Below are 21,515 nucleotides of genomic sequence, written 5' to 3'. Positions count from 1 at the left end.
GTGCCATCGAGGACGATGCCATCAAGGCCAAAGCCATCTCTAATCACCGTCTCAACCTAGTTTGACACCGCCAAGCACTGTGTCGAGATGCCTTCGCCCTGTGGCTCAGGCAACACACGAACACGACTTGCCCCAAGTGGACAAATACAAAGCTGTATCCTTGACTTCTGTACGATATTGTTCTCCAAGTTCTCAAGTATCCAGAATTGGCATCTTGGTCATACGATCCCACGATCACACAAATACACAATCCCATGCCCCCCCCCCCACTGCAACATCCAATACACGATGAAGCTCGGCACGGCCATCCTCCTCACCACCGCCATCGCCACGGGTTTCTCCGCTGACGAAGACGATTGCGGCAGTCTGGGTCTGATGGTGGTGGACGAGGCCAAGCTCCCCGCGGGCGTAAATGCAAGCGACGTTCGGAAATGCGCCGACCACCCTCTAGGCCGTCAGGCTGGCCCAGGGCTGGCCAAGCGCGGTGGCGGTTGTGGCGGCCACGGCGGCCGTTTGTCTGGGTGCTCAGACGGATACTGCTGGAAAGACTGCCACGGGATCGATGTGATAATAGGTCAGAACTTTGGAGCATGGTGCTGGACTGCAAAGGGCGACGAGGGCCACGGGAATTGGTATCCCTGCACTAAGGACAGTGACTGCAAGCAGTCATATGCTTGTGGACAGGCTTTTCCTCCAAGTTATTGCGGCCGCTGTGGGTGTCCCACCATCTGTTGAGTCTATCTGGTTTGCTCGGCTTGAACTTTGGTGAGGCGGAGGAATCGACGGGCCCGATGCGGGAAAATTCGGACAGCAGGAATAGCGAGTCCGTCGTGATGCAGCTTCAAATAACCTCATTGGCTTAAGTTGCACCGGTTCGCTTCTCTGTGGACACTTGTCTGGGTGTCAGTATGAACTAAGCAAAGAAATTGGGCGCAAGGAGCGCCAGGATGCCGAGGGAGGACACAAGGAGGACTGCTACCATGGAAAGCAGTGTACTTGGTGCACCTTGGACGGGCAGATCTAAGTGGTTGCTGCTCAATGCGATAAAATTCTTTGTTTTCAGCAACAATGTGATTGTATTTGCTGCTGAGGACTTAGCTGTGGTAAAGGAGACTTAATAATAAAGCTATTAACGAAGCTTTGTGTCTAAACGAATTCAAGACCAAAGACACGATACACGGGCAAAGTACACCTTGTTAGCCTGGGCTGAGTGACTACTCGTCGTAGGATATTTAAAGACATGAGGATTCCCTTCCTATCCATCGATCACATCCTTCCCCGCCACCACAACTATCTACTGCTTGAGGAAAAGGAATAGCATCGAGACTCACCTTGTCCACATTACAGAAAAACTCTTCATTCATAAGCACCAGCAGCCATGGGCTCCAACGTATCCACCGCTCAGCCCAAGAAGGGCCAGTCTTCCGGCAATCATGACGCCTCGCCCGCCGTCCGCCGCGCAGAAGACCACGCCGACGTTCCGACCAAGGCTGAGATCGAGGAGAAGGAGCGCCAGGATCCCGAAGAGGGAGGGCACGAAGACGACTGCTTCCACGGCAAGCACTGCCAGTGGTGCAGTTTGAGCTTTCCCGGCCAGATCTGAGGCGCTGATCCTCGCGTCCCGCGGCCTCTCTTGATTCTTTCTAGCGGAGACGTGTAGACAGTCTGTTGCATTTTGCGGTCTGTTTTCTCGGGATTGATACTGGGTGTTCTCCTAGTGGTGGAGGATTTTGATTTAGCAGTAGGTAGTTCAATAGGACTTTTGGTTAATTACTTTGTATCCATAAACACTTGACTGAAGTTCCATTTCTGATCGCTAGGCAGACTCTTGCTGATATTGGTGGGTGGCCTTTGAAGAATACCTAGGTAGGGGCTCCGAAACGTAACAAGACCTATGCAAATGGTTACCACAACAGTTGCCACCCAACCTCTCGTCTATCCTCTCGGTCTACCATGCGCAATAACGATTGTCCTATAGGTTAATTGATAAAGATAATAACTGATCACTACTATTTTGTTTTTAGGCCTAAAATCCCGATGTTCCCATAAGCACTTCCCCTCGCTGGACTTAATGCTCTCGCAATTCATCCAGATCATGATTCCATCTCTTGTATTTCCAAGATCATCTTCTGTATAAGTCATTGGCAATAAGAATGCGGAAACGTGTCAAACGAAAGGAAATGTTAAAAGCATCTAGTGCCCTCCTACGTTCGACGCTGAGCAAATTAGTAGATAGCGTCGACGTTAACTGTGACACTTCGGATGCTAGGGGCAGTTGCATGTCTTTTAAAAGTCTGTTGAGTGAGCAGCTAGTATTACAAAGAGTGGAACATGCGACGGTCAATAAAGCTTTGTATTCCAAACAAAAGATGGACCGAGGACAAACCTCGCAACACAAGCCATTGTCAGGCCGACAATGAGTGCGTTGTGAGGAGCACCAACCAAGATGCAAGTCATTGAATATTTAAAAACACACACGTATCGACTTCGAGTATTGGTCTTTCCAGCTGTTTCATCAATAGTTGATTGACTTGTCACTTGAGAAAGACACACGTTTTAATACAACCGCCCTCTTCTCATCAGACATACTTTCAACTCAACCAAAGACCGGCAAGTATGAGCTCCAACAAGACCACCTCATCCTCCAGCGTCCGTGACGTTTCAACCACCACAGCCGAGGAGACTCACTTCAGTGGAGGCCCCTATGAGGTAGGTGTCGAGCTGGAAGACGTGGGCCCGGCACTAGAGACACACAGGGCCAGGGCCGACAGAAGCGCGCGCCAGCCCTCGAGGAGCGTCTGTTTCTTGGTTGAAGACTGCAAATGGTGCCGCCCCGATTCCAATACCCGGGGCGAACGCGGCACTCTGCCCGAGCGGGAAGAGACCCCCGGCCGTTCGGGCTTTGAAGGACTGCCTGGCCAACTTGGACCGTGACCGCAATGCAGTGGAGGCGAGGCGCGCTTCGTGCCTCGACATTGTTATTGAACGCTACGTGGCCCGCAGGAGGAAGTCTGCCTAAGCCCTTTGCCCGGCCTGCGTCTTTGTTCTGATATAGACAGAATTGTGCCGCCTTCGTTACAGGAATAGTTCTAGTCGTAATTAATCAACGGTTTGGGTTGCTTTACATGGTGTCAACTCTGCTAAGTCTGTATTTACTATCCAGTGGCTGCTCGTGAGTGATATTGTGGCATCTCTAGGTACTTATATGTAGTACTGCTTCCTTTTACAAGGTTTTTATGATTGTCAAAATGGCATGACTGCCTGAGAATGTGCAAGACATTGAGCGTGGCACATTTCGCTGTGCGAAGTTTCAGCATTGATCATCTGCCATACATCAAAATTACAGAATAAAGGCTTATCTCAAGCCTCGGCCCTCATTGAGGTGCCAATTTCCCCCCCGCCAATTTCCAACAACCATCCTCCTCATTAAGTCATAGCCATCATTCCTAAGCCATCAGCTACATGTCTAGAAATTATAATACCGCGGCTCGTTGAAAACGTGGTATCTGTGTCCGCGTTGCCCCTTGCCCCTAAATAGCGCAGGGAACCTCCTCGACTCCTCGATCTCTGCCTCCTTCACCCTCCTGTCCCTCCTGTCCTCTTCGGCAGCGAGGAATCCTCCCTTCTCCTCTTCTGTGCGCGGCACCACGAACTTGCCCACCTGCAGCTCCGTGTCCGTGATTGTGCTGCGGCTCACCCGCGCATAGCCCGTCCGCTTCAGCCCTTTGTATAGGATATACTCGCACCACCGGTCCCAGTCCGTCGGGTCGATGTCGTGCATGCCGCTCACATCGGAGACGTACGTGTTGTAGTTGCCCTCGCCGGGCTTGGTGACCAGGTAGGAGAGCAAAATGGAGGGCCGGTCGGTCGAGCCCATGAGCTTGGACAGGTACTCTGTCTGCAGACGCCGGTCTTCGGGGTCCTCCTCCTGACCGGAGTGGAACACGAAGACGTCCACCAGCGTGCCGTAGGCGTCCAGCGTTGCGTGGATTGCGGGAGCTAGCTCTCCCACGGGGCTGGGCAGAAGATGATGTGTCGAGTTGACAATCGGGAACTTGGACAGCAGGGCGGCGCCCCATGTGTGCTTGTTCGGGCCCGGGCCGTAGTCGACATACATGCCGAGGTCCTCGGCGAGGTACTGGGTCGTGTCACGGTTGCCCATGATGATGCGCTGGAGGTCGCTCTCCAACAGGCCGATGACGTCGATCTCCAACTCCTTGATCAGGTTGCGCATGCGGACCTCGGAGCTCCACATGTCGTTGTCAAGTGAGAAATGAATGGTCCAGATGCCCGCGGTGATGAGGTTCGCATCGCCATGATAGGGCTTGTAGTCGTTGGTGGGGAAGCGGAGGAAGGCTGCGCCGAGGAAGAGCAGGTTCAACACGCCGAGGATCGAGAGATGGTACCTGCGATGGGGTTTCGGGGACGAGTTGTTCCTGATGGGCCGCTTTCCGGCTTTCTTGGACGAGTTGATTCTGTTGATGTCCAAGAAGCCAGCGCCAATCAGCAGGAACGTGGTGAGCATGACCCAGTCGGTATGCTCGCGGACGAGGGGGCCGCCGGGCACGAAGGCATATGCAACAACCCAGACATGGAAGAGCACCAGGAAGTTGTAGACGAAGAAGCCCAGGCCAAAGGTGACGGCGGGGCTTTTCTTGGCTGCATTGGTGATCAGGGGATGGGAGATGGCCATCAAGAAGGTGGCGGTGATAAGTGCACCGAGGTAGCCAAACCAGTGGCTGGAGTATGTCAGGATCGCGCCGCCGACACAGCCAAACGCGTAGAAGCCGTAGGTGTTGACCACCTGTGGGCGGAATAGACCGAGGAGCAGGCCTCCAGTCATTGCCCAAATGGTGTACCAGGCGGACGTGTTGGCGGTGGGACCTCGGATGGGGTACCCGTCCCAGACCCAGAGGATCATGGTGCTGCTGTCGGACAGGAGGGAATGCAGTCCGAACAGCAGACCACCTATGCTGAGTGCTGAGAGCACCGCCGAGCCGTCCTTCCTTGAGCTGTTGTCCCCGCCGCTCAGGACTCCACGCCGGGTGAACCTTAGAGCAGCAGGAACAGCGAGGAACAGTGCGGTGTAGTTCCATCCGCCGTTGGCTCCATGCATAATGGGCCAGATGGGGTTGTTTGTCTGCCACATGAATTTCGCGATGCTTGACACGAGCAGGCCGGCCATCCAGGCCATGATCCTGGACTCGAGCCTGCCCTCGTGGACGGAGTCGGCGTAGAAAGTGGCGGCCCAAGCCAGGCACTGCATCCATACCGCAAAACCGACAGCGCTGAGACGGCCCACAGGGCCGGGGACCAGGAAGGCCAGCAGGCCAGACAGCGACAGCAGGTGGACGATGCGCAGGTTGCGGACGACCAGCGTCCTTAGTGGTGCTATACCCAGCAGGAAAGGCGAGACAGTGGACATGACGAATGCCTCGTAGCCGGAGATGCCCATGTACCATAGCGGGAAGTACCAGACCAGAACGCCCAGGCTGGTGAGGATGGACCAGAAGACGAAGCCATGGTAGACGTCGGCGACAATGTCGAGGGCGGCGTTGGTGCCGAAGGGCAGGGTGGAGACGCCAGCGGTGGCCTTTTCCTTCTCCTTCTCAAGCACAGCCGAGGGCACAGACGAGGAGTTGGCACTAGAAGAGAAACACGACATTTAGAACCAACTCGGTCACCGGGACGCGTATCATCATCCGCAGTGTGTACGTGTACGCTGACATGTACAGTAACAAGGCGGGGTCGTTGGTACTTGCTCCCTCTTTTCATCTTTTTGAGATCTACTTGGGAAGCCATTGGACATACCCCTTGCTGACTCCTTTGATGTCCCTGATGACCACCTCGAACGAGTCGAAATCCAGGGCGGTGACTGCGTCGAATGCGACGTCGAGAAGGACGAGGGACCACTCGAAGAAGGCATAGGTTGTGTAGGCTGTTCGGCGCATGTCAGTCAGTGGTTGTTCTGTTTTCTTTCCCAGACTGTGCCGGGCTTTTCCTCAGGGCACATTTCTTTTCTTGACATACCTCCTGGCACCTTGTGCACCTTGTGCTGGATAAAGAAGTAAATGAGGGGGATGATGCTGCCGTAGAACGTGCCCGACACGTATTTCCTGTACTTGATCGCAGTCGGGTTGGGCGGGCTGAGGGCGATGCACCCAAAAGTCCAGGGTATGGTGGCCAGCAGGTAGGAGATCATGAAGATGTCGTGCCAGTCATGGTCGTCGGTGGAGGTGATATAGGTCCAGCCGCCGCAGGTGAGTGTTCGGAAGACGCCCCAGAAGGCGACTAAGGCGGGCAGCTTGTGGCCGGGCCTGCGCGAAAGGAGGTACCAGAAGGCGACAAGGGCGAATCTCGGACCTGCCGGAACAAATCAGTCTCGTGAATTTCTGGGGTTTTCTGGGCGCAATTGAGTGTCTTTGGACCGGAAATTCCGTGCAGACTGACCAGAGGTTAATGCGATAAACAGCTGGAAGAAGGATCGCTCGGGATAGCGGTCGCCTATCGTGGCGGAGACGGAGGGGAACCACTCCTGCGGATATCCGAACCATTCGTTCTGGACGATCTTGTGGTAGTGGAGCGAGATGCCGACGACCAATGCGCTGAGGAAGGCAGCTGGAAGAGTAAGTGAGTCAGTCAACCAGTCTCCCAGTCATCCAGCTGGATCAGTGACAGCTCCAGCTCCGGGAGAGGAGGGAGAGGCTGGGCGTACAGTATGCGAGGATGGTATGCAGCCAGCTGATCCAGACTCCACTGAAGGAGAAGAGCACGCCGCCGTCCTTGTCTTTGTACCTGGACGTCGCCATTTTGGAGGGGTCGCCGATCAGAGGGGCATGGGACAGAGAGTACAATTGGAACCAAGACACAAGAAAGAGACACCAGATAGATGAGCAGCAGCAAGAGCAGGAGAGTAGTCGTGGTGGAGGAGGAGGGGTGGAGGGGAGAAAAGAGTTTGAGAGGCTGGATGGCTGGAGGAAATGCGGCGCAGGAACAGTCGGATCAGATCAGATCAGATCACGGAATGTCATTCAGTCAACAAGCGACAGCTTGGGGTGCTTGGGTACAGGGATGCAGGCATGGATACGCAGTTACATGGCACAATGCCTCACAAAAAGTAAGCAGAGCTGATCGATCCTCCCTCGGGCAGGCTGATCGGTGCCGGGCGCGTCTCATAGCTCCGCCCAGCCTCGGCAGGCTGGGTCACCGGTCAGTCCACTCAGCGGGCAGCAAGCCGCAGATCCTCCCACCAGGAACCCCCTCCTCTGGCCCGCTAGCTCCCTCTAGGTCAGGCACCACCCCAGTCCGTCTCTCTCGGGGGTCCCCACCTCGCAAGCCCCACTAAAAAGTTCAGAACGCCCATCCTCGACTTTGACTTTTCAACACCACCAAAAAGCATCGCGATACCACACTCCTCCGGTACCACGACCACGACCACGACTCCCACTTCAAGTACCACCTCCGCTACTCACGGACGAAACATACACCACCGCTGGCCTCCATTTCACACACCCCACCGATATGGCCAACGTCGCCGAAAAGGCGCGCTTCCACCTCGAGCGCGCGGTGCCCCAGCTGCGAGAGTTCGAGGAAAAGGAGATCTTCTCCAAGGACGAGATCCGCACCCTCGTCTCCAAGCGCACCGACTTCGAGCACCTCGTCCTCGGCCCCGGCTGCAAGCCCCACCACTTCCAGTCCTATGTCGCCTGGGAGCTGTCCCTCGACAAGCTGCGCGCCAAGAGGTGCCTCCGCAAGAAGATCAAGCACTCCACCTCCCACGCCAGCAATGCCCGCGTCTTCAACATCTACGAGCGCGCCGTCTTCAGGCACCCGGGGAGCCTCGACCTGTGGACCGACTACCTGGATTATGCCGCGCGCGTCAAGGCCACCAAGAGGTGGAGGAAGATCATGACCAGGGCCCTGAGGATGCACCCCATCAACCCCGGCCTGTGGGCCAGGGCTGGGAGGCGTGCAGCCAGCGACGGCGACATGGAGGGCGCGCGAGGCATGTTCATGAGGGGCTGCCGCTTCTGCAACTCGACCGTCGACCTGTGGGTGGAGTACGCCCGCGTCGAGATGGAGTGGCTGGCCAAGATGGAGAAGAAGAAGGGCGGCAAGAAGGGGCTCAAGGGAGCTCGCGCCGAGGAGACAGTCGAGGACGGTGACGTCCTGCGCTTCGGAGACGACGAGTCGGACGATGAAGAGTTTGAAGACAAGGAGATCCTGCCCGACCCGATGGCAGACGAGAACAACAAGAAAGCCAAGGAGGCAAGGAAGGTCTTCTCAGACGAGGCAATCAAGAAGCTCGAGAAGAGCCCCGCCCTACAGGGCGCCATTCCCAAGGCCGTCTTCGATGTTGCCAGGAAACAACCTTTTTTCAGCGCACCCGCTGCCGAGGCCTTCTTCGACATGTTCGCAACCTTTACAGCCGTCTTGGCCCAGCCTGCCATCATCCAGCACGTCCTGGATGTCATGGTCGACGAGTACCCAAGACACCCGGCCACGTGTGGCTGTGTTGTCCGGCAACCACTGGTTGGTGTCGATGTCACGACAGTCGAGTTCCCGAGGGCGTTGCGCGAGGTTCTGGCAAGACTCAAGGCACAGACAGAGACGACCGAGGACAAGGGCAAGCTGGCAGCCAAGACAGTGGCATGGATCAAGCCCATCCTCAAGAGGACTGATCTGGACGACAATGTCCGCACCGTACTCGAACACACCAAGCGCAAGCTTGATAATGCCTGAGCGACCATCGCTTATCTACATGCGACTGGCATGTTTGCATCGCAGCCTACGTGCCTGTCCCAGGCATCTAGGCATATATCATTGTCATAACCATCTCATTCCAGCTTGCAGAGGCCGCAAAGGCTTGACAGGTACCCATCTATGCGCAGATACCTATGTGTAGTTGTGGACAAGATATAACAAAAGACATAGGAGGTGGTCGCACTGGAGATTGTCCTGCTGGAGGGTTAATCTACGACTGGCTGGTCGAGTCAGTCCCTGCGAGCTGTGCCGATACTATCGCCCCACCCCGGCGGCTGGGTCTGAACCGCCATCACGCCCCAGCCTGGGCCTTTTCCTCCGCCACGCCGACCAGGTGCTTCCACTCCTCCGCACTCACCCTGCTCACGCTCAGCCGGGACTGCTTCAGCATCTGCATGTCCTCCAGCGGCCCACCAGGCCCGCCCATGGCGCGCAGCTCCTTCAGCCCGATGGGCACCGGGAACTTGGAGCGGAACTCGACGTGCACGACGCTCCACTTGGGGTCGGACGGCTTGGACTTGGGGTCGTAGTAGGGGCATTTCGGGTCGTGGGCAGTGACTGTAAGGGGAAGGGATTGTTCGTTAGATGACGCCCAAGACTGGGAGATGGTCATATCAAGGAGTAAAAGAATACATACGGTCGGGCGAGTGCTCCTGCACAATCTCCATTGTTCCTGCGATGCCCGGTTCCTTGCAGTTGGAGTGGTAGAAGAAGGCGAGGTCGCCCTTCTTCATGGCGCGGAGGTTGTTCCGGGCTGTTGGGGCCCAGCGTTCTGTTAGCGATGCATTCAAGGCGATCTTCTCACTGCCTCAGATTTGGTAAAAATCCATACCAACGAAATTTCTGATACCTGTGTTAAGACTCCTCTGTCAGTTGTATGAATCCGTGAGTGAGAACTTGAGAACCGTACCGTCCCATGGCTCAGGCTCGCTCTTAGCCGCCAGGTCGTCGATAGAGAACCTTACGTCCACGCCGTTCTCGATGCGCGACTCGGGCTCAGCCTTCATCAGCCAGTACTGCTTGCCCGGATCCTTCACTTCCTTGGACTCCGCCCCCGCCGCTGTTGATTTTGACTGTGTCTTAACAGCCCTGACATCGTTGGTTTGCTTCGTTTTGCCGTCAGATGGTGGTGCAGGCTGCCGGTCGGCGTCATCCTCGTTTTCGTCCCCTTGCCTTCCCTTCTGCTTGGCCTTGGGCGCTGCCTTCTTCACCGCGGCGGGCTTCCCGGCCTTCTTTGGCGTCACAGACTCACTGGCTGCAGCAGCCTCGCGAGCTTGTGTGGTTGACGTGCGCTGACGCGTGGACCGGCGAGGCTGCACGTCGCCCACTGTGCCGTCTGTCTCGCCGGACTTCCTCTTCGGCGGCATTTTGAGATGATCTACTCCTCCTCAGCGAGTATGGGCTTCGAATTTGCAGCACTGTCGATTGACGGACATCAAGGTTAGGTAGCTGGCACTCTAGGTAGTGTCGCTTGCATGGTCGCCTTGGGCCAACATCCCTGGTGAAAGCTTGGGCCACACAAGCAGGATGGGCACAACCTAGACACATTCTAGCATATTGTCCTCCAACACGCATGAGGCTGTCCTGCGTGAACGTATTCCACAATAGATATTATTTCAAAAATTTGACAAATTTGAGGTTATCAGATGGGATGCTATCCACCTGAGAGTGTCTGCAGCGTATGCTCCGCGTTGCGCTGGCTGGTCACACTGAGGAGTCTTTTCGAGGTGTGCATTGGTACGGAACCCATGTATGGAGACCTCTCAGAAGGCAGGAGAATATACGCTATATAACTCTTCTAATTCAAGCTCGTGTTAGACCTCGATTGTCATACCATGAATCGGTAAATTATCGACTGCCTCGCTTTATCCGTAACGGTCAAGATCCAAGGATCCCGCAAGGGACGAGCGGGCTCCTCCACCAGTCGACGGCCCGGCAGCCGGGGGGTCACACTGTGAACTGTGAAGAAGAGCCTGTGCTCGGCTGGTGACACGACAATGGAAGTCATTCCCCTCCTTCCCATCCCTGTGTGTGTGTTACAAGCCGTGATTTCACGGGTTGACGGGCCCCTGCTTGGCTGGTTGACGGCTGACTTTGTAAGTCTACATTTGCGATACCGTACCGTGACAGTCAGACAGAAAAGGCGAATCAACTAGCAGGTATAGCATGAGACAAGCGCCCTACGCCCTGGCTCGACCGCTTGCGCCATCCTCGTGCCTGTTCGGGTTGGAAGCCGGGTGGGAATGGGAACAAAACCAAAAGCAGCACCCAGAATTTGGACTCAAGACCGAAGCACTCAAGACCGTGGGGCCCGGTCCAGGGACGCACAGCAGATCTGCATCACAGGCTGATATTTCGTTTCAGCCCATCTCCTCCCCTCTCCGCGGGCTGTTATGTAGCATAACCTCTGGCGATCCTTAACTTTGGGGTCGTCTGTCAAACAAATGCTTGTCGGTGTGGTGAAACAAGCTGGTCAGGTCATGTCCAGGTGCGGCATGGATAGCCTCACTTTAAAGCGAGGTTGGGCATGAGTCCTCAGGGAAAAGAAGAGAAGCGGTCAGTAGGAGAAGAAAGCGTTACATTTGTGAAGGTTAAACTGGCATTTAAAAAACGTGGTCTACGTGCCAAGAGAATGGCCAGTCGAGCTGTTGACCTCCAAATCAGAGCCACTGCTCCAAAATGGCGTCTTAAGATGATGGGTTGGACCAGGTTGGCGGATGGGCTGAATGTGAACATGCATGTGCTGTGCAGTTCTGTCTGCCCAACGACGCAATGCAGTGGGATCCCTAGGGCAGATGGCATTACTCGGTGTGGTCTTGGTGAGTCTCGTCATGGCGTTTCTCGGAGAGGTCGGCCTTTTCCAGAGGCCCATTGATTGATTAATTGGGTTGAGGGTGGAAAGCCGTGGGGTCCGTCAAGCCACGATCCCAGGAGCGGGGACGGAGGAGGAGACTGATGGGTACTGTGAGATGGAGACTGGGGTGCCGGGGGTACGTTTGGTGTGTGTGTGTGAAGACTACTGCGTAAAATTAGGCGTTGGTGCAGCCACAACAGCCATGACAGAGATGATCATGGGAGTATTGGAAACCGTTGGATCACAGAGAAAGTAAGGCAATCAAGCTGTGCCATTCCGGTAGCAGCCAGCTCATCAGCATTTACAACACACGAGGGTGGGGAAGGGAGAGGGCAAGAGAGAGAAAGAGAGAGCGAGTCCAGAGAGCTGCCGAGGGAAAAATGGAGATCACGAACTCTGTTGACCGAGGGATGGATGGATGCTTCAGCTTTGAGGGGCCGGCCGAAACAGCCCAACAGATGGCAGATGACGACAGAACAATGGAGGGAAACGGGGCTCATTTAGCCAGCAGGTCTGTCTGTTTCGAGAGAAAGGGAACAACAGATGAAGGGTGGTCAATGAATGGAGAGGAGGTGGGAAAAAAAGAAGAGCACACAGAGGCACACAGGCACGCCTCAGAGCAGAGCAGAGCAGAGCGGCGGCGGCAGCAGCAGCAAGCAGCACATGGGTGGTGCCTTCTCGTTGTCGTTGCTGCTACTAGCCCCGATGTACCAGATACCTGCCCTCGAGACACATAAACCGGCCCAACTGCCCACTTCCACCCCTCGTCTCTCATTCATTTCGCCCTTTTCTCTCATGTCATCGTTTCCTGCCCTCTTCCCACATCGTCTGCCCTTCTCTGACCCTCTCGTTGTTGTTCTGTTGCCGTTTGTTGCCACCACTGCCATGTTCCCCGATTCATTCAGCACACCGGTTCTAGCCAGCAGCAGCAGAGGACGAACCCCCCCCCCCTTCAGCCCTGTGGTGCCGGGGGGACGAAATGACAGAGCCCGACGGCCAGAGTCAACATTGACCAGATGACGGAAAAGACGGGCACTTCTCAAGCCTCTCTCATGATTCTCACGGTTGAGAAATGGGGGAGACAACGATGGTCTGCCTGACTGAAATCTGAAATCCCGGCACATGGGGGAGAAAAGTCGCCGGATTGCCACCACGGCTGGAATGGAAGTGTGGGAGAATGACATGGGCGGACCCAGCCAGCCAGACCACCCAAGACCAGCCGCAGCCGGACACCCTCAAAACAGATCAGCACAGCACAGCACAGCACGGCATGCAAATCGACTGGCAAAGCAACGAAATGCAGGCACTGACAGGCGAGAGCGGGGGGGCACTCGAAAAGCCATCAGGCCAAGTTTACCTCCGGCATGACCTAAACTCCACCAACGCTTTGGCCAGCGCCCGCCCTCGATAAAGTGCGCTGGAAGATCAAAGGAGATGCCCAGACACAGCGAGACTTGTCGCCCCCTCTCTTACTCTCGCTTTCTCTCACTTGCTGACCCGGACACTCCTCCCTGTTATTGTTTTGTTTCACCTCGATTCGATCCTGCGGTCCTCCCAGCCGGAATGCCGAGTTGGCCTGTCCATCTTCCTCCAGATTTCTGGTGGTGCAGAAACGGGCATCGATTTCCACCAGGCCAACAACAGCACCACCACCACCACCCACCGGCAACACAACGGGGCAGACAGATTGTTGCCGCCTGCCACCTGCATGCTGCGCACCACACACAGGGTACCCCCATGCATTGGACACACGGTCTGGCGCTACTGGCGCGTGCCGGTGAACCTTGCATACCCTCGATGTCGCTATCCGGCAGGCTACATGCGCTAGATAGGCATTCATATCGGACCCGAAGCCTGTCTCCCTGTCTCTGCACGCCTGCCTCACAACGTCCAGACTTAGGGATTTGTCCCCATGAGTTGGCTTTAACGCAGTGATGGACTGGACGGAATCACTGTAGCAGCCTGCCAACAAATTCGCAGCAGACTGGGGAGGATTGTCAGGAAACCACCGGCAGCATCAAGAAGGATGCCGTCTTAGGACCGAATCGAGCAAGTCCGTCCCACGTCAAACAAGGTCCGAGAGAGCTGCTACTCGGCCACCACACCACACCAAAGCACCCCTTTTGGGTGGTTTACTTTCAGTATCGAATTGGCCAAGGGAGAAGCCATCTCCTGCTCTTGGTCTGCGCCGCGCCTGTTGGCCAGCTCAACATTTCTGCCACGGCCGAGGATTTCCAACGGTGCTCACCATCATCGCTTGTTCATCTGCGGCTCGAACTGGCAATCTGGTTCTGAACCCTCAGCTGGGCCCTGCTTGGAGACGTCCAAAGACGAAGACGCGTGGTGTGGCTGGCGCTCTAGTTCAATAGTCATCGTCAGGTCAGCAGTTGTGCCATGGTCTTGATCTGTTCGTGGATCGCGGTCGCAGCAACAGTTATCACGGGAACACGTCGGGCTCAGGACCCTGGAATTTCTTGCGCCTCGGAATCCCTGATGCAGCAACGACAACAGATGGAATAACACGCGACATCGCCACATTGGAAGTTGCCATAACAGCGAAGGGAGTACTCAAGTCAGTTCAAATAAATTTGAAGGGTTGGTTTGTATGGTCGGTTGCTCTCCTTTCCTGTTCTGTCACCTCTATATTCATCAAGGCCAGCATGGTTGCTGGGCGGCCTTATTCCCATGTCGATGAGAAGAATGAAGCCATTCAGAGGTACGCGACGCAGCAGGACAGCACGGCCTGGCTTTGAGGTGCAGGTGCGGTCCCGATCAGGCCAGGCGGATTGGCTCGGCACAAGAAAACGTGGGACCTGCCGATCCAGTGCAGGGGTACAGTTATCCCTGATTGGCCGCCTCCGGAAACGATCTAGCTCAAACGCTAGTCTGCTTCTGACATCGGGCAGGGGTAGCGCCAGCGGCAGGAGCCCGCCAGCAGCGAGGCAAGAGAGGCAGAGAGGACGAAAAATCGAGGTGGCAGGAGCGGGAGTGGGGCGGGCGCAAGAAGCGAGGCGAGGCGAGGCGAGGCAGGAGCAGGGCAGGGCCGGAGCAGGATTCGACTCGACCATCCGTCCTGTTTCCCCCCAGCCCAGTCCCTCCTGTCCGTCCGTCCTAGTCCGCCCTCAGCCTCTCTGTCTTGGTCGGCCTGTCATTCAGCGCAGCAGAGCGAGAGAGAGATTGTCTGACTGATTGATTTGACTGCCTTGCGCCTGGCTGCCTGGCACTGACACCCTGCCTGCACACTCGCACACTCTCGTACAATCAGACTCGGACACGCACCCACGCACCACCTGGCTGGGCAGCACTGAACGGATCACTCGCCCACTCAGTCGCTCGCTGTCACCCGCCCGCCCTCTCTGACGCTCGTCTAGACAGTGAAACTGTCCTGCCAGTCTCTGTCTGATTGATTGTCCTGTTGTCTGTCCACTCACTCGCTCACTCACCCACCCACCCACCTACCTACCCGCAGCCGCGCACACACGGTTCGTTCGGCCATCACGAACCGAATCGAGGGGCCCCCCTCAAATTCATCCAACCCAACCCAGCCCAGCCCAGCCCAGCCCAGCCGGCCGCCGTCGCCGCTTGCTGCTTGTTGCTGCTTGGGTACATACGGTACGTATGTATGACCGACTGGACCAGACCCAGACCCAGAACCCCCATTCACTTCCTCTGCTGCCAAATGCCGCATGCCACATGCCACCCACATGCCCCTGGCCCCGGCCCTCTGGGCGTCCTCACACTGCACGTCCGAACCCTTCGTAAGGCAATCCCACCTGGTCGGGCGTCCCTCTCCCTCGATGGATCCCACCCTGGTGCCGATGCCCCGGTTTGACACACGATTGCTGAGGACTGGCCAAAGTTGCTGGTGTTGATGGTGTTGATGCAATAGATACTGCTCACTTGTTGTCGCTGCTGCCATCTCCAGTCAGTCAGTCAGTCAGCCAGCCAGGCTGCCTCTGCTCATCCACCCCCACCCAACTTATAACACCGTCTTCACCACTCTCCCATTACACATTACATATCACAGCACACATCCCATTCCTCACTGCTCACTGGCCACTCTTATTTGAGCCAGGAAAGTTCCTTGTGGTCTGCCTTTTCCCACCTTGTTTTGTGTCTTGTGTCGCCTTCGTCGGCTATGTTGAGCTGAGTTGAACTGTATCAACCTCAATCCAAACTCAATCCCATCCTCCTCCGCTTCACTTCACCGAATTGTACTCTCTGTTGTTTCTGGTTTATTTTTCTCCTGCTCACCAAAATCATTGCTTTTTTCTGGCTCAATGGCCTCTTGTATACCCTTGGTCCATTATGAACATTGTCGCGTTGCTTCCACTGTTTTGCCCCATTTTGTTTGACGCATTGTTCTATTTACACACCCTCTCCTCACAATATTGACTGCCTCACACACTGCACTCTCGTTTTGGACACACCCTCGGCAGAGGGCGTCCATCTCTTAATTGCACGGGCCCAGCATCATAAACCCTGCAGTGGGCACAGAGAGGAAGCCAGCAAGCAGGCAAGCAGGCAACTCAATCACTCGCTTGCTCGCTCTCACTCACCCACCCAATCAGTCTTGCCCTCCACTGACCTGACCCTGTAACCTGAACCCCGTCCCCCCCAACACCCAAGCCTCCAGCTGCCAATCCCGCCCCAGTCTCTCTGTCTCCAAGTCCCAAGTCCACTACCACCGTCTGCCGTCCACTGTTCATCCTACTGCCCCCTTCCAAAAAATCCCCCCATCGCATCACACACCCGGCAAATCGCTCCAGATCGCGACCTGACGCGCCTACCCTCTCTTTGCCCATCGCCAAACACGTCGCCGTCGCACATGCTCCTTGCTTCTATACTATTTTCCATCTCCATGGCTTCTTGCCATTGCCCTTTGATGATTGGCCGTCTCTAATTTCTGTGCTCCCCGCTCCCCACAGGCCTCAACCAAGCCTCGAAGCTCGCATCGTGCACCTTTGCATCTCGCACGCCTCACCACTTTGCGATAAAAGCAAAAAGGCGATCACCCAGATGGCCGTTGCGACCCTCGACACCACCATCGCATCCCACCGGCTCCAAATCCAGCTCCGACATCAACAACAGCCCACTCAGCCTCGCCCTCGCCCGCTTCTGTCGCGTCGCTCGTCGTCCTCGTCCCCGTCCCCGTCCTCCTCCACCTCCGCCTCCGAATAGACCCTCCCGTCCTTAGCCATGTCCGCCTGGGGCATGAACGAGGCCGCTGTCCCCAACCACAATGGCAACAACAGCTTCGACCCAAATGCCCAAGCGGCCGCGTCTGGCATGATGGATCCCTCCAACTTCATGGCAAACCCTGGCGCCGCCCCCTTCAACCCCGCCCAGTTCGCACAGGCTCAGGCCCAGATGATGGCCATGCAGCAGAATGGCCAGATGCGCAACGCGTCGCCCTCCTTTGCGAACCCCATGTATCAGACCAATCCCGTCATCCCCTCCAAGCGACCGAGGCCGCGAGAAGACAGCATCGCAGGATCCCCGCGACCCAATCCCGGCATGCTGCCCACCTCGCGCGCCGACACGCCACAGCAGTCCCAGTTTCCAAACTACCCACAGGGCCAGCAACCCGGCATGCCACAGCCCAACTCTGGCCAGCCGTCGCCCTACCCTCACCTGCAGACTAACGGCTCGGCGAACGCGACACCCTCGCCCATCATGGGCAGCAACCAGATGAGACCCGGCAGCGTGCCCCAGAGGGTCTCCACCACGTCGCCTCACCCCTTCTCGCCCGCCGCCCAGCAGTTCGCGCCTCAAGCCTCTCCGATCCCATCCGAACACGGCAGCACCCCGCAGCCGAACCCGTACATGCAACAGGGCAACTTCCCGCCTGGCTTCAATCCCAACTACGGCAACGCGAGCCCTTCACCCGCCCGGCCCCCGTCGAATCCGAACGCGATGCCCGGCCAGATGATGCCGCAGCAGATGGGCCAGATGCAACCTGGCATGATGCAACAACCCGGACAGATGGGCATGGGCCAGATGGGCCAGATGCAGCACATGGCGCAGATGCAGGGCCAGATGGGTCAAATGGGCCAGATGCCGAACCAGATGTTTGCGCAGGGCATGCCACAGGGAAGGAACCCTGCGGAACAGCAGCAAATGATGGTCGCACACATGCAGAAGATGCAGCAGATGCAGAGGCAGCAGCAGATGGCCCAGATGCAAGGCCAAATGCAGGGTCAGATACAGGGCCAGATGCCTGGGCAGAACATGGCGCAACGGAACATGATGGGAAGACAGCAAATGCCCAATGGCCAGGTGCCTTCCAACATGAACGCCGCCGCCATGAGGCCCCAACAACCCGGCATGGGCGTGCCGCAGCAGGGGCAGAGGGGCCACTCCAGCCCAGATGCCTTCATGAAACAGCTCTCCATGTTCATGGCGCAGAAGCAGATGCAACTTAACACGAATCCCGTTATCGGCGACAGGCCCATCCACCTGATGCAGCTGTTCCAGGCCGTTATGAAGGCCGGCGGCTTCAACAGCGTGACCGGGCGCAACCTCTGGCCGCAGATCTCGATGGGCCTGAACCTCAACCCCACACAAATGCCGATGGCACCACAACAGCTCAGGATGATCTACGAACAAAACCTGAGGCCCTTCGAGGAGACGTGGCGGGCCAAGCAGCCGCACCACCAGCAGCAACAACATCAGCAACAGCACCCGCAACAGCAACAACAACACCCGCAGCAGCAACAACAGCAGCAGCATCAACAGCAGCATGGCGCGCCAAATACGCCCATGGCGGCCGGCCACAAGCAGATGTCGCCAGGCCAGGCCCCGCCTGGCATGATGCAAGCAGGACAGCACGCCGGCATACAACCAGGCCAGATGCAGTCGCCCATGAGACAGATGCCTCCTGGTGGCGCGCAAGCAAGTGTGAATGGTTTCCAGACACCTCAACCGCCCCAGCCGCAACAGCCAAACTCCGCACAAGGTCACGCACGGAATGCCATGTCTAAGAGCCATCAAGCGACTCCTGTTCACGACGAGTTCCCCGCCCCCTCGCCGGCTAGCAAGCACGGCAGCATGTCCTTGCCAAGCAGCGCACACCCCGACGGCCCTGGCGCGTCCGCGGAGCCGGCGACTATGCCCTTTCCCGCGCCTCTGACCAAGGAACCCGACGAGTACATTCCCTGTTCTCGGGTGCCAGAACCAAAAACGTATGGCGGCGTGGAGTTGGACGTTACTGCCAGGCTGGGCATGGAATACCAGTTCTTCAAACCCGACATCCCTCCGCCAGCTCATCTGGGCAACATTGACCTGCACGCATTGACCAAGAGTCTGCAATGCGGCATACTCGCTGAGGTGCGACTTGCTCTGGACACCCTGGCCACCGTCACGAGCCCGCAAGGGCCCTTGGTAGGCGGGCCCAGCCTGGAGATTGATCTGACAAGGTGCGAGGAGCTCTTGGAAAGCTTGGTCGAGTGCGCCGAGGACCAGGTCGAGACGCTCGTCGAGAACACAGAGGAGCTGTCCGACGAGATCGTGATAAGCTCATACGAGGATGTGTCCAGAGCATGTCGTCTGGAGAACTTGGCAATTCGCAAGATCCACCCGATAGGGAGCGAAGAGTACGAACTCGATCGCGCCGTCGACCGGCTCCTGTGCACTACCACAATCCTCCGCAATCTCTCGTTCTATCCACCGAACCATGCCATCCTAGCTGATGAGTTGCTCGTCAAGCTTCTTTGCGACATCATCCGGTACCTCGGCACGCGTAATATGCTCTTGAGGACGCAGGCCGACACCCTAGACTTCTTCAAAGACGTGATTATCCTGCTGTCCAACATCGCTCACGCGTTGGAGATCCAGGCCCGGGAGCAGGCCGAGAGCCTGCTCCAGTTCATCCTGGCATTTGCACCGGGCCCTGCGCCGCACCTCTCAGACGCCGGCAAACTACATTTCGCCCCGTTCGAGCCGATATTGCATCCGTACCTGCCGCATGCCATCGATGCGCTGGCCAAGCTCTTCGCCCGGGATGAGCCGAACAGGACCTATTACAAGAGCATCTTTGCCGCCGATGCCTCGAATACCCCACCTTCTGAGCTCATAACCCGCACCTTTGCTCTAGCCATCTCACCGGTGCCAGATCAACATCGCGAAGTTCGCGCGACCGGCTTGCCGTCCCTGGTCGAGGCGCGCAAGCCAATTCTCATGCAAGGTCTCCTCGCCGGCAACATCGTGGCGTCGTTGGCACCGGACTACGACACCTGTGTAACGCGAACGTGGCTGTCGTCTGGGAACGGGTTTGCTCAGAACCTGTTCCGGCTGGTCAGGGAGCTCTCGGCCGAGTTCGAGCAGCCCAGGATTAAGCCGCCTGGCCAGCCGCGAGCCCAACCGAAGAAGGACCCGGACCTGCTGTACATTGCGGTGTTGGGCACATCCATGCTTCGGCAGCTTGCCCACAAGGCCCGTGACCCGAACGACCCGGAGAGCATACCGCCGAACGTCGTCCCGAGGACTGACAAGATCCTCAAGGCCCTTGAGATGCGCAGTCCCGAGTTCTCCAAGGACGGTTGGCTCCAACACGTCGTTGCGCTAGGCTCACTGCAGATATAGAACAAGGCGCACCGGCGGTGAAAGGCATATCGCATTCTAACATTACACATAGGCTGAGCAAAGCGAAGGGAATAGAACATGAAGCAAGCATTGGTGCAATTGAGGCGTGGGTGTGGTGTCATGGGAAACGGGTCACATAGCAGAGCAGGCCAGATGATGCCCTGCAGGGTCTTGGGACAAGGAGATTTATACGGCGGCGTTGGGCCTCTGATGCCGTCACGGATGGGGCCAGGATGGCGTGGAAACAGGCAAACAGAAAGGTAGCATCGGATAGAGAATTGTCCGTCTGTAGTATGTGTGTGTAGTGATTTGACATTCATTTCACGTCGTGTTGAGAATGAAATCATGGACGGGATGATCATCTGCAGTCAAGCGGTGCACGGTGTCAGTCTCGCTTGCACAGCCTGCGCTCACTCCTGCCGACCACCGCCAGGACAATTCGGCCCTGGCAGCCTAACGTATGCATCGGTAGGTAGTCGTCATGTGGCCGCTGGCTTGCTGGCTGACTTCTTGTTGTGCCCACGGCGACTTGGTCCCAGAGCGATGCCTCCGTTGGAAGAGTGGGCTAAATCTACAACCGGCGGGACGCAACGACGTGCGGCAGGCCAGTCAAGTCTCCAAATGGCACTGATGGCTCCACGAGGGCAGGACATTTTACCAACTCGCAAGGAGACTGGCTGCGCCAAACCCAGCATTGAACACTTTGCAATTCGGTTCTGTGTCCCGGCAGCAGCCTATGATTAGACCGGAGGGCTCCACGATACTTCACCACGGCCCGTTGAGGCTCGCTGTGCATACGTAGGTCAGTCTCAGGCACGACTTCAGGAGCGGTAGACGATGGCCTAGCCTCAGGGGCCCCTCGCCTCGGTGATTTGAGAGCTGACACAGTATATCATGGTATCGATCCCAGTACATTGGCACAGGAGAGAGAGCTCAATCGGTTTAGAGCCCTCAGCACTGATGTTGTTGAGGAGATCCAGGTTCGAGACCTGGTCTCTCTGGTGGTTTTCCTTTTTGGTTCCGTTTGGACTTTTATTCCGGCTCCTGGAAGACGGAGAAGGTAGGGCAACAACGCCAGGAAGCATTTGGCCGCCTCAGGATGCCATGTTCATTGATAGTGGGAGTATGCGCGGTGTGTCGTCCGAATTGTGGGCCATTTGTCACCAACCGAGCGTAGGATCTTGGTGGATTGATTTGTTGGCAAGTATGTGAGGGAGACAGGTCAAAGACAAGACTGAGTAGGGTGTGCCACTGTCTGTGTACGTAATATAGTACTATGCAGGTGCCCTTCTAGGAAACTGGTCGTCAATCGCAC

At 56.7% G+C, this 21,515-nt stretch overlaps 5 protein-coding genes and 1 non-coding gene across 6 annotated transcripts; 4 read left to right on the top strand and 2 right to left on the bottom strand.

Annotated features, from left to right (window-relative positions):
- Positions 1-288: 288 nt before the first annotated feature.
- INS49_007467 (uncharacterized protein) lies at positions 289-1,603 on the top strand (the record flags this gene model as incomplete). Its single annotated transcript, XM_043168231.1, has 2 exons — positions 289-652; positions 1,368-1,603. The coding sequence occupies 2 exons, from the start codon at positions 289-291 to the stop codon at positions 1,601-1,603; spliced, it is 600 nt and encodes a 199-aa protein (XP_043016907.1).
- A 1,863-nt stretch (positions 1,604-3,466) lies between these two features.
- INS49_007466 (uncharacterized protein) lies at positions 3,467-6,809 on the bottom strand (the record flags this gene model as incomplete). The annotated part of the gene is made up of 5 exons (XM_043168230.1): positions 3,467-5,645; positions 5,812-5,938; positions 6,031-6,363; positions 6,451-6,618; positions 6,716-6,809. 5 exons carry the CDS (start codon positions 6,807-6,809, stop codon positions 3,467-3,469), a joined length of 2,901 nt encoding a protein of 966 aa, XP_043016906.1.
- A 712-nt stretch (positions 6,810-7,521) lies between these two features.
- INS49_007465 (uncharacterized protein) lies at positions 7,522-8,742 on the top strand (the record flags this gene model as incomplete). Its single annotated transcript, XM_043168229.1, has 1 exon — positions 7,522-8,742. One exon carries the CDS (start codon positions 7,522-7,524, stop codon positions 8,740-8,742), a length of 1,221 nt encoding a protein of 406 aa, XP_043016905.1.
- Positions 8,743-9,055: 313 nt separating this feature from the next.
- On the bottom strand, positions 9,056-10,130 carry INS49_007464 (uncharacterized protein; the record flags this gene model as incomplete). Its single annotated transcript, XM_043168228.1, has 4 exons — positions 9,056-9,321; positions 9,401-9,517; positions 9,596-9,613; positions 9,674-10,130. The coding sequence occupies 4 exons, from the start codon at positions 10,128-10,130 to the stop codon at positions 9,056-9,058; spliced, it is 858 nt and encodes a 285-aa protein (XP_043016904.1).
- Positions 10,131-16,816: 6,686 nt separating this feature from the next.
- Positions 16,817-20,200, top strand: INS49_007463 (uncharacterized protein; the record flags this gene model as incomplete). The annotated part of the gene is made up of 1 exon (XM_043168227.1): positions 16,817-20,200. The coding sequence occupies one exon, from the start codon at positions 16,817-16,819 to the stop codon at positions 20,198-20,200; it is 3,384 nt and encodes a 1,127-aa protein (XP_043016903.1).
- Positions 20,201-21,122: 922 nt separating this feature from the next.
- Positions 21,123-21,201, top strand: INS49_007462. The gene has a single exon. It is a non-coding gene; the product is annotated as a tRNA-Ile (tRNA).
- The last annotated feature ends 314 nt before the right edge of the window (positions 21,202-21,515 follow it).

Source organism: Diaporthe citri (genome assembly GCF_014595645.1).
Source record: "Diaporthe citri strain NFHF-8-4 chromosome Unknown scaffold_20, whole genome shotgun sequence".
NCBI lineage: Eukaryota > Fungi > Ascomycota > Sordariomycetes > Diaporthales > Diaporthaceae > Diaporthe > Diaporthe citri.
Note: the sequence above shows the minus strand (reverse complement) of the source record. Positions and strands in the feature narration are given on the sequence as shown.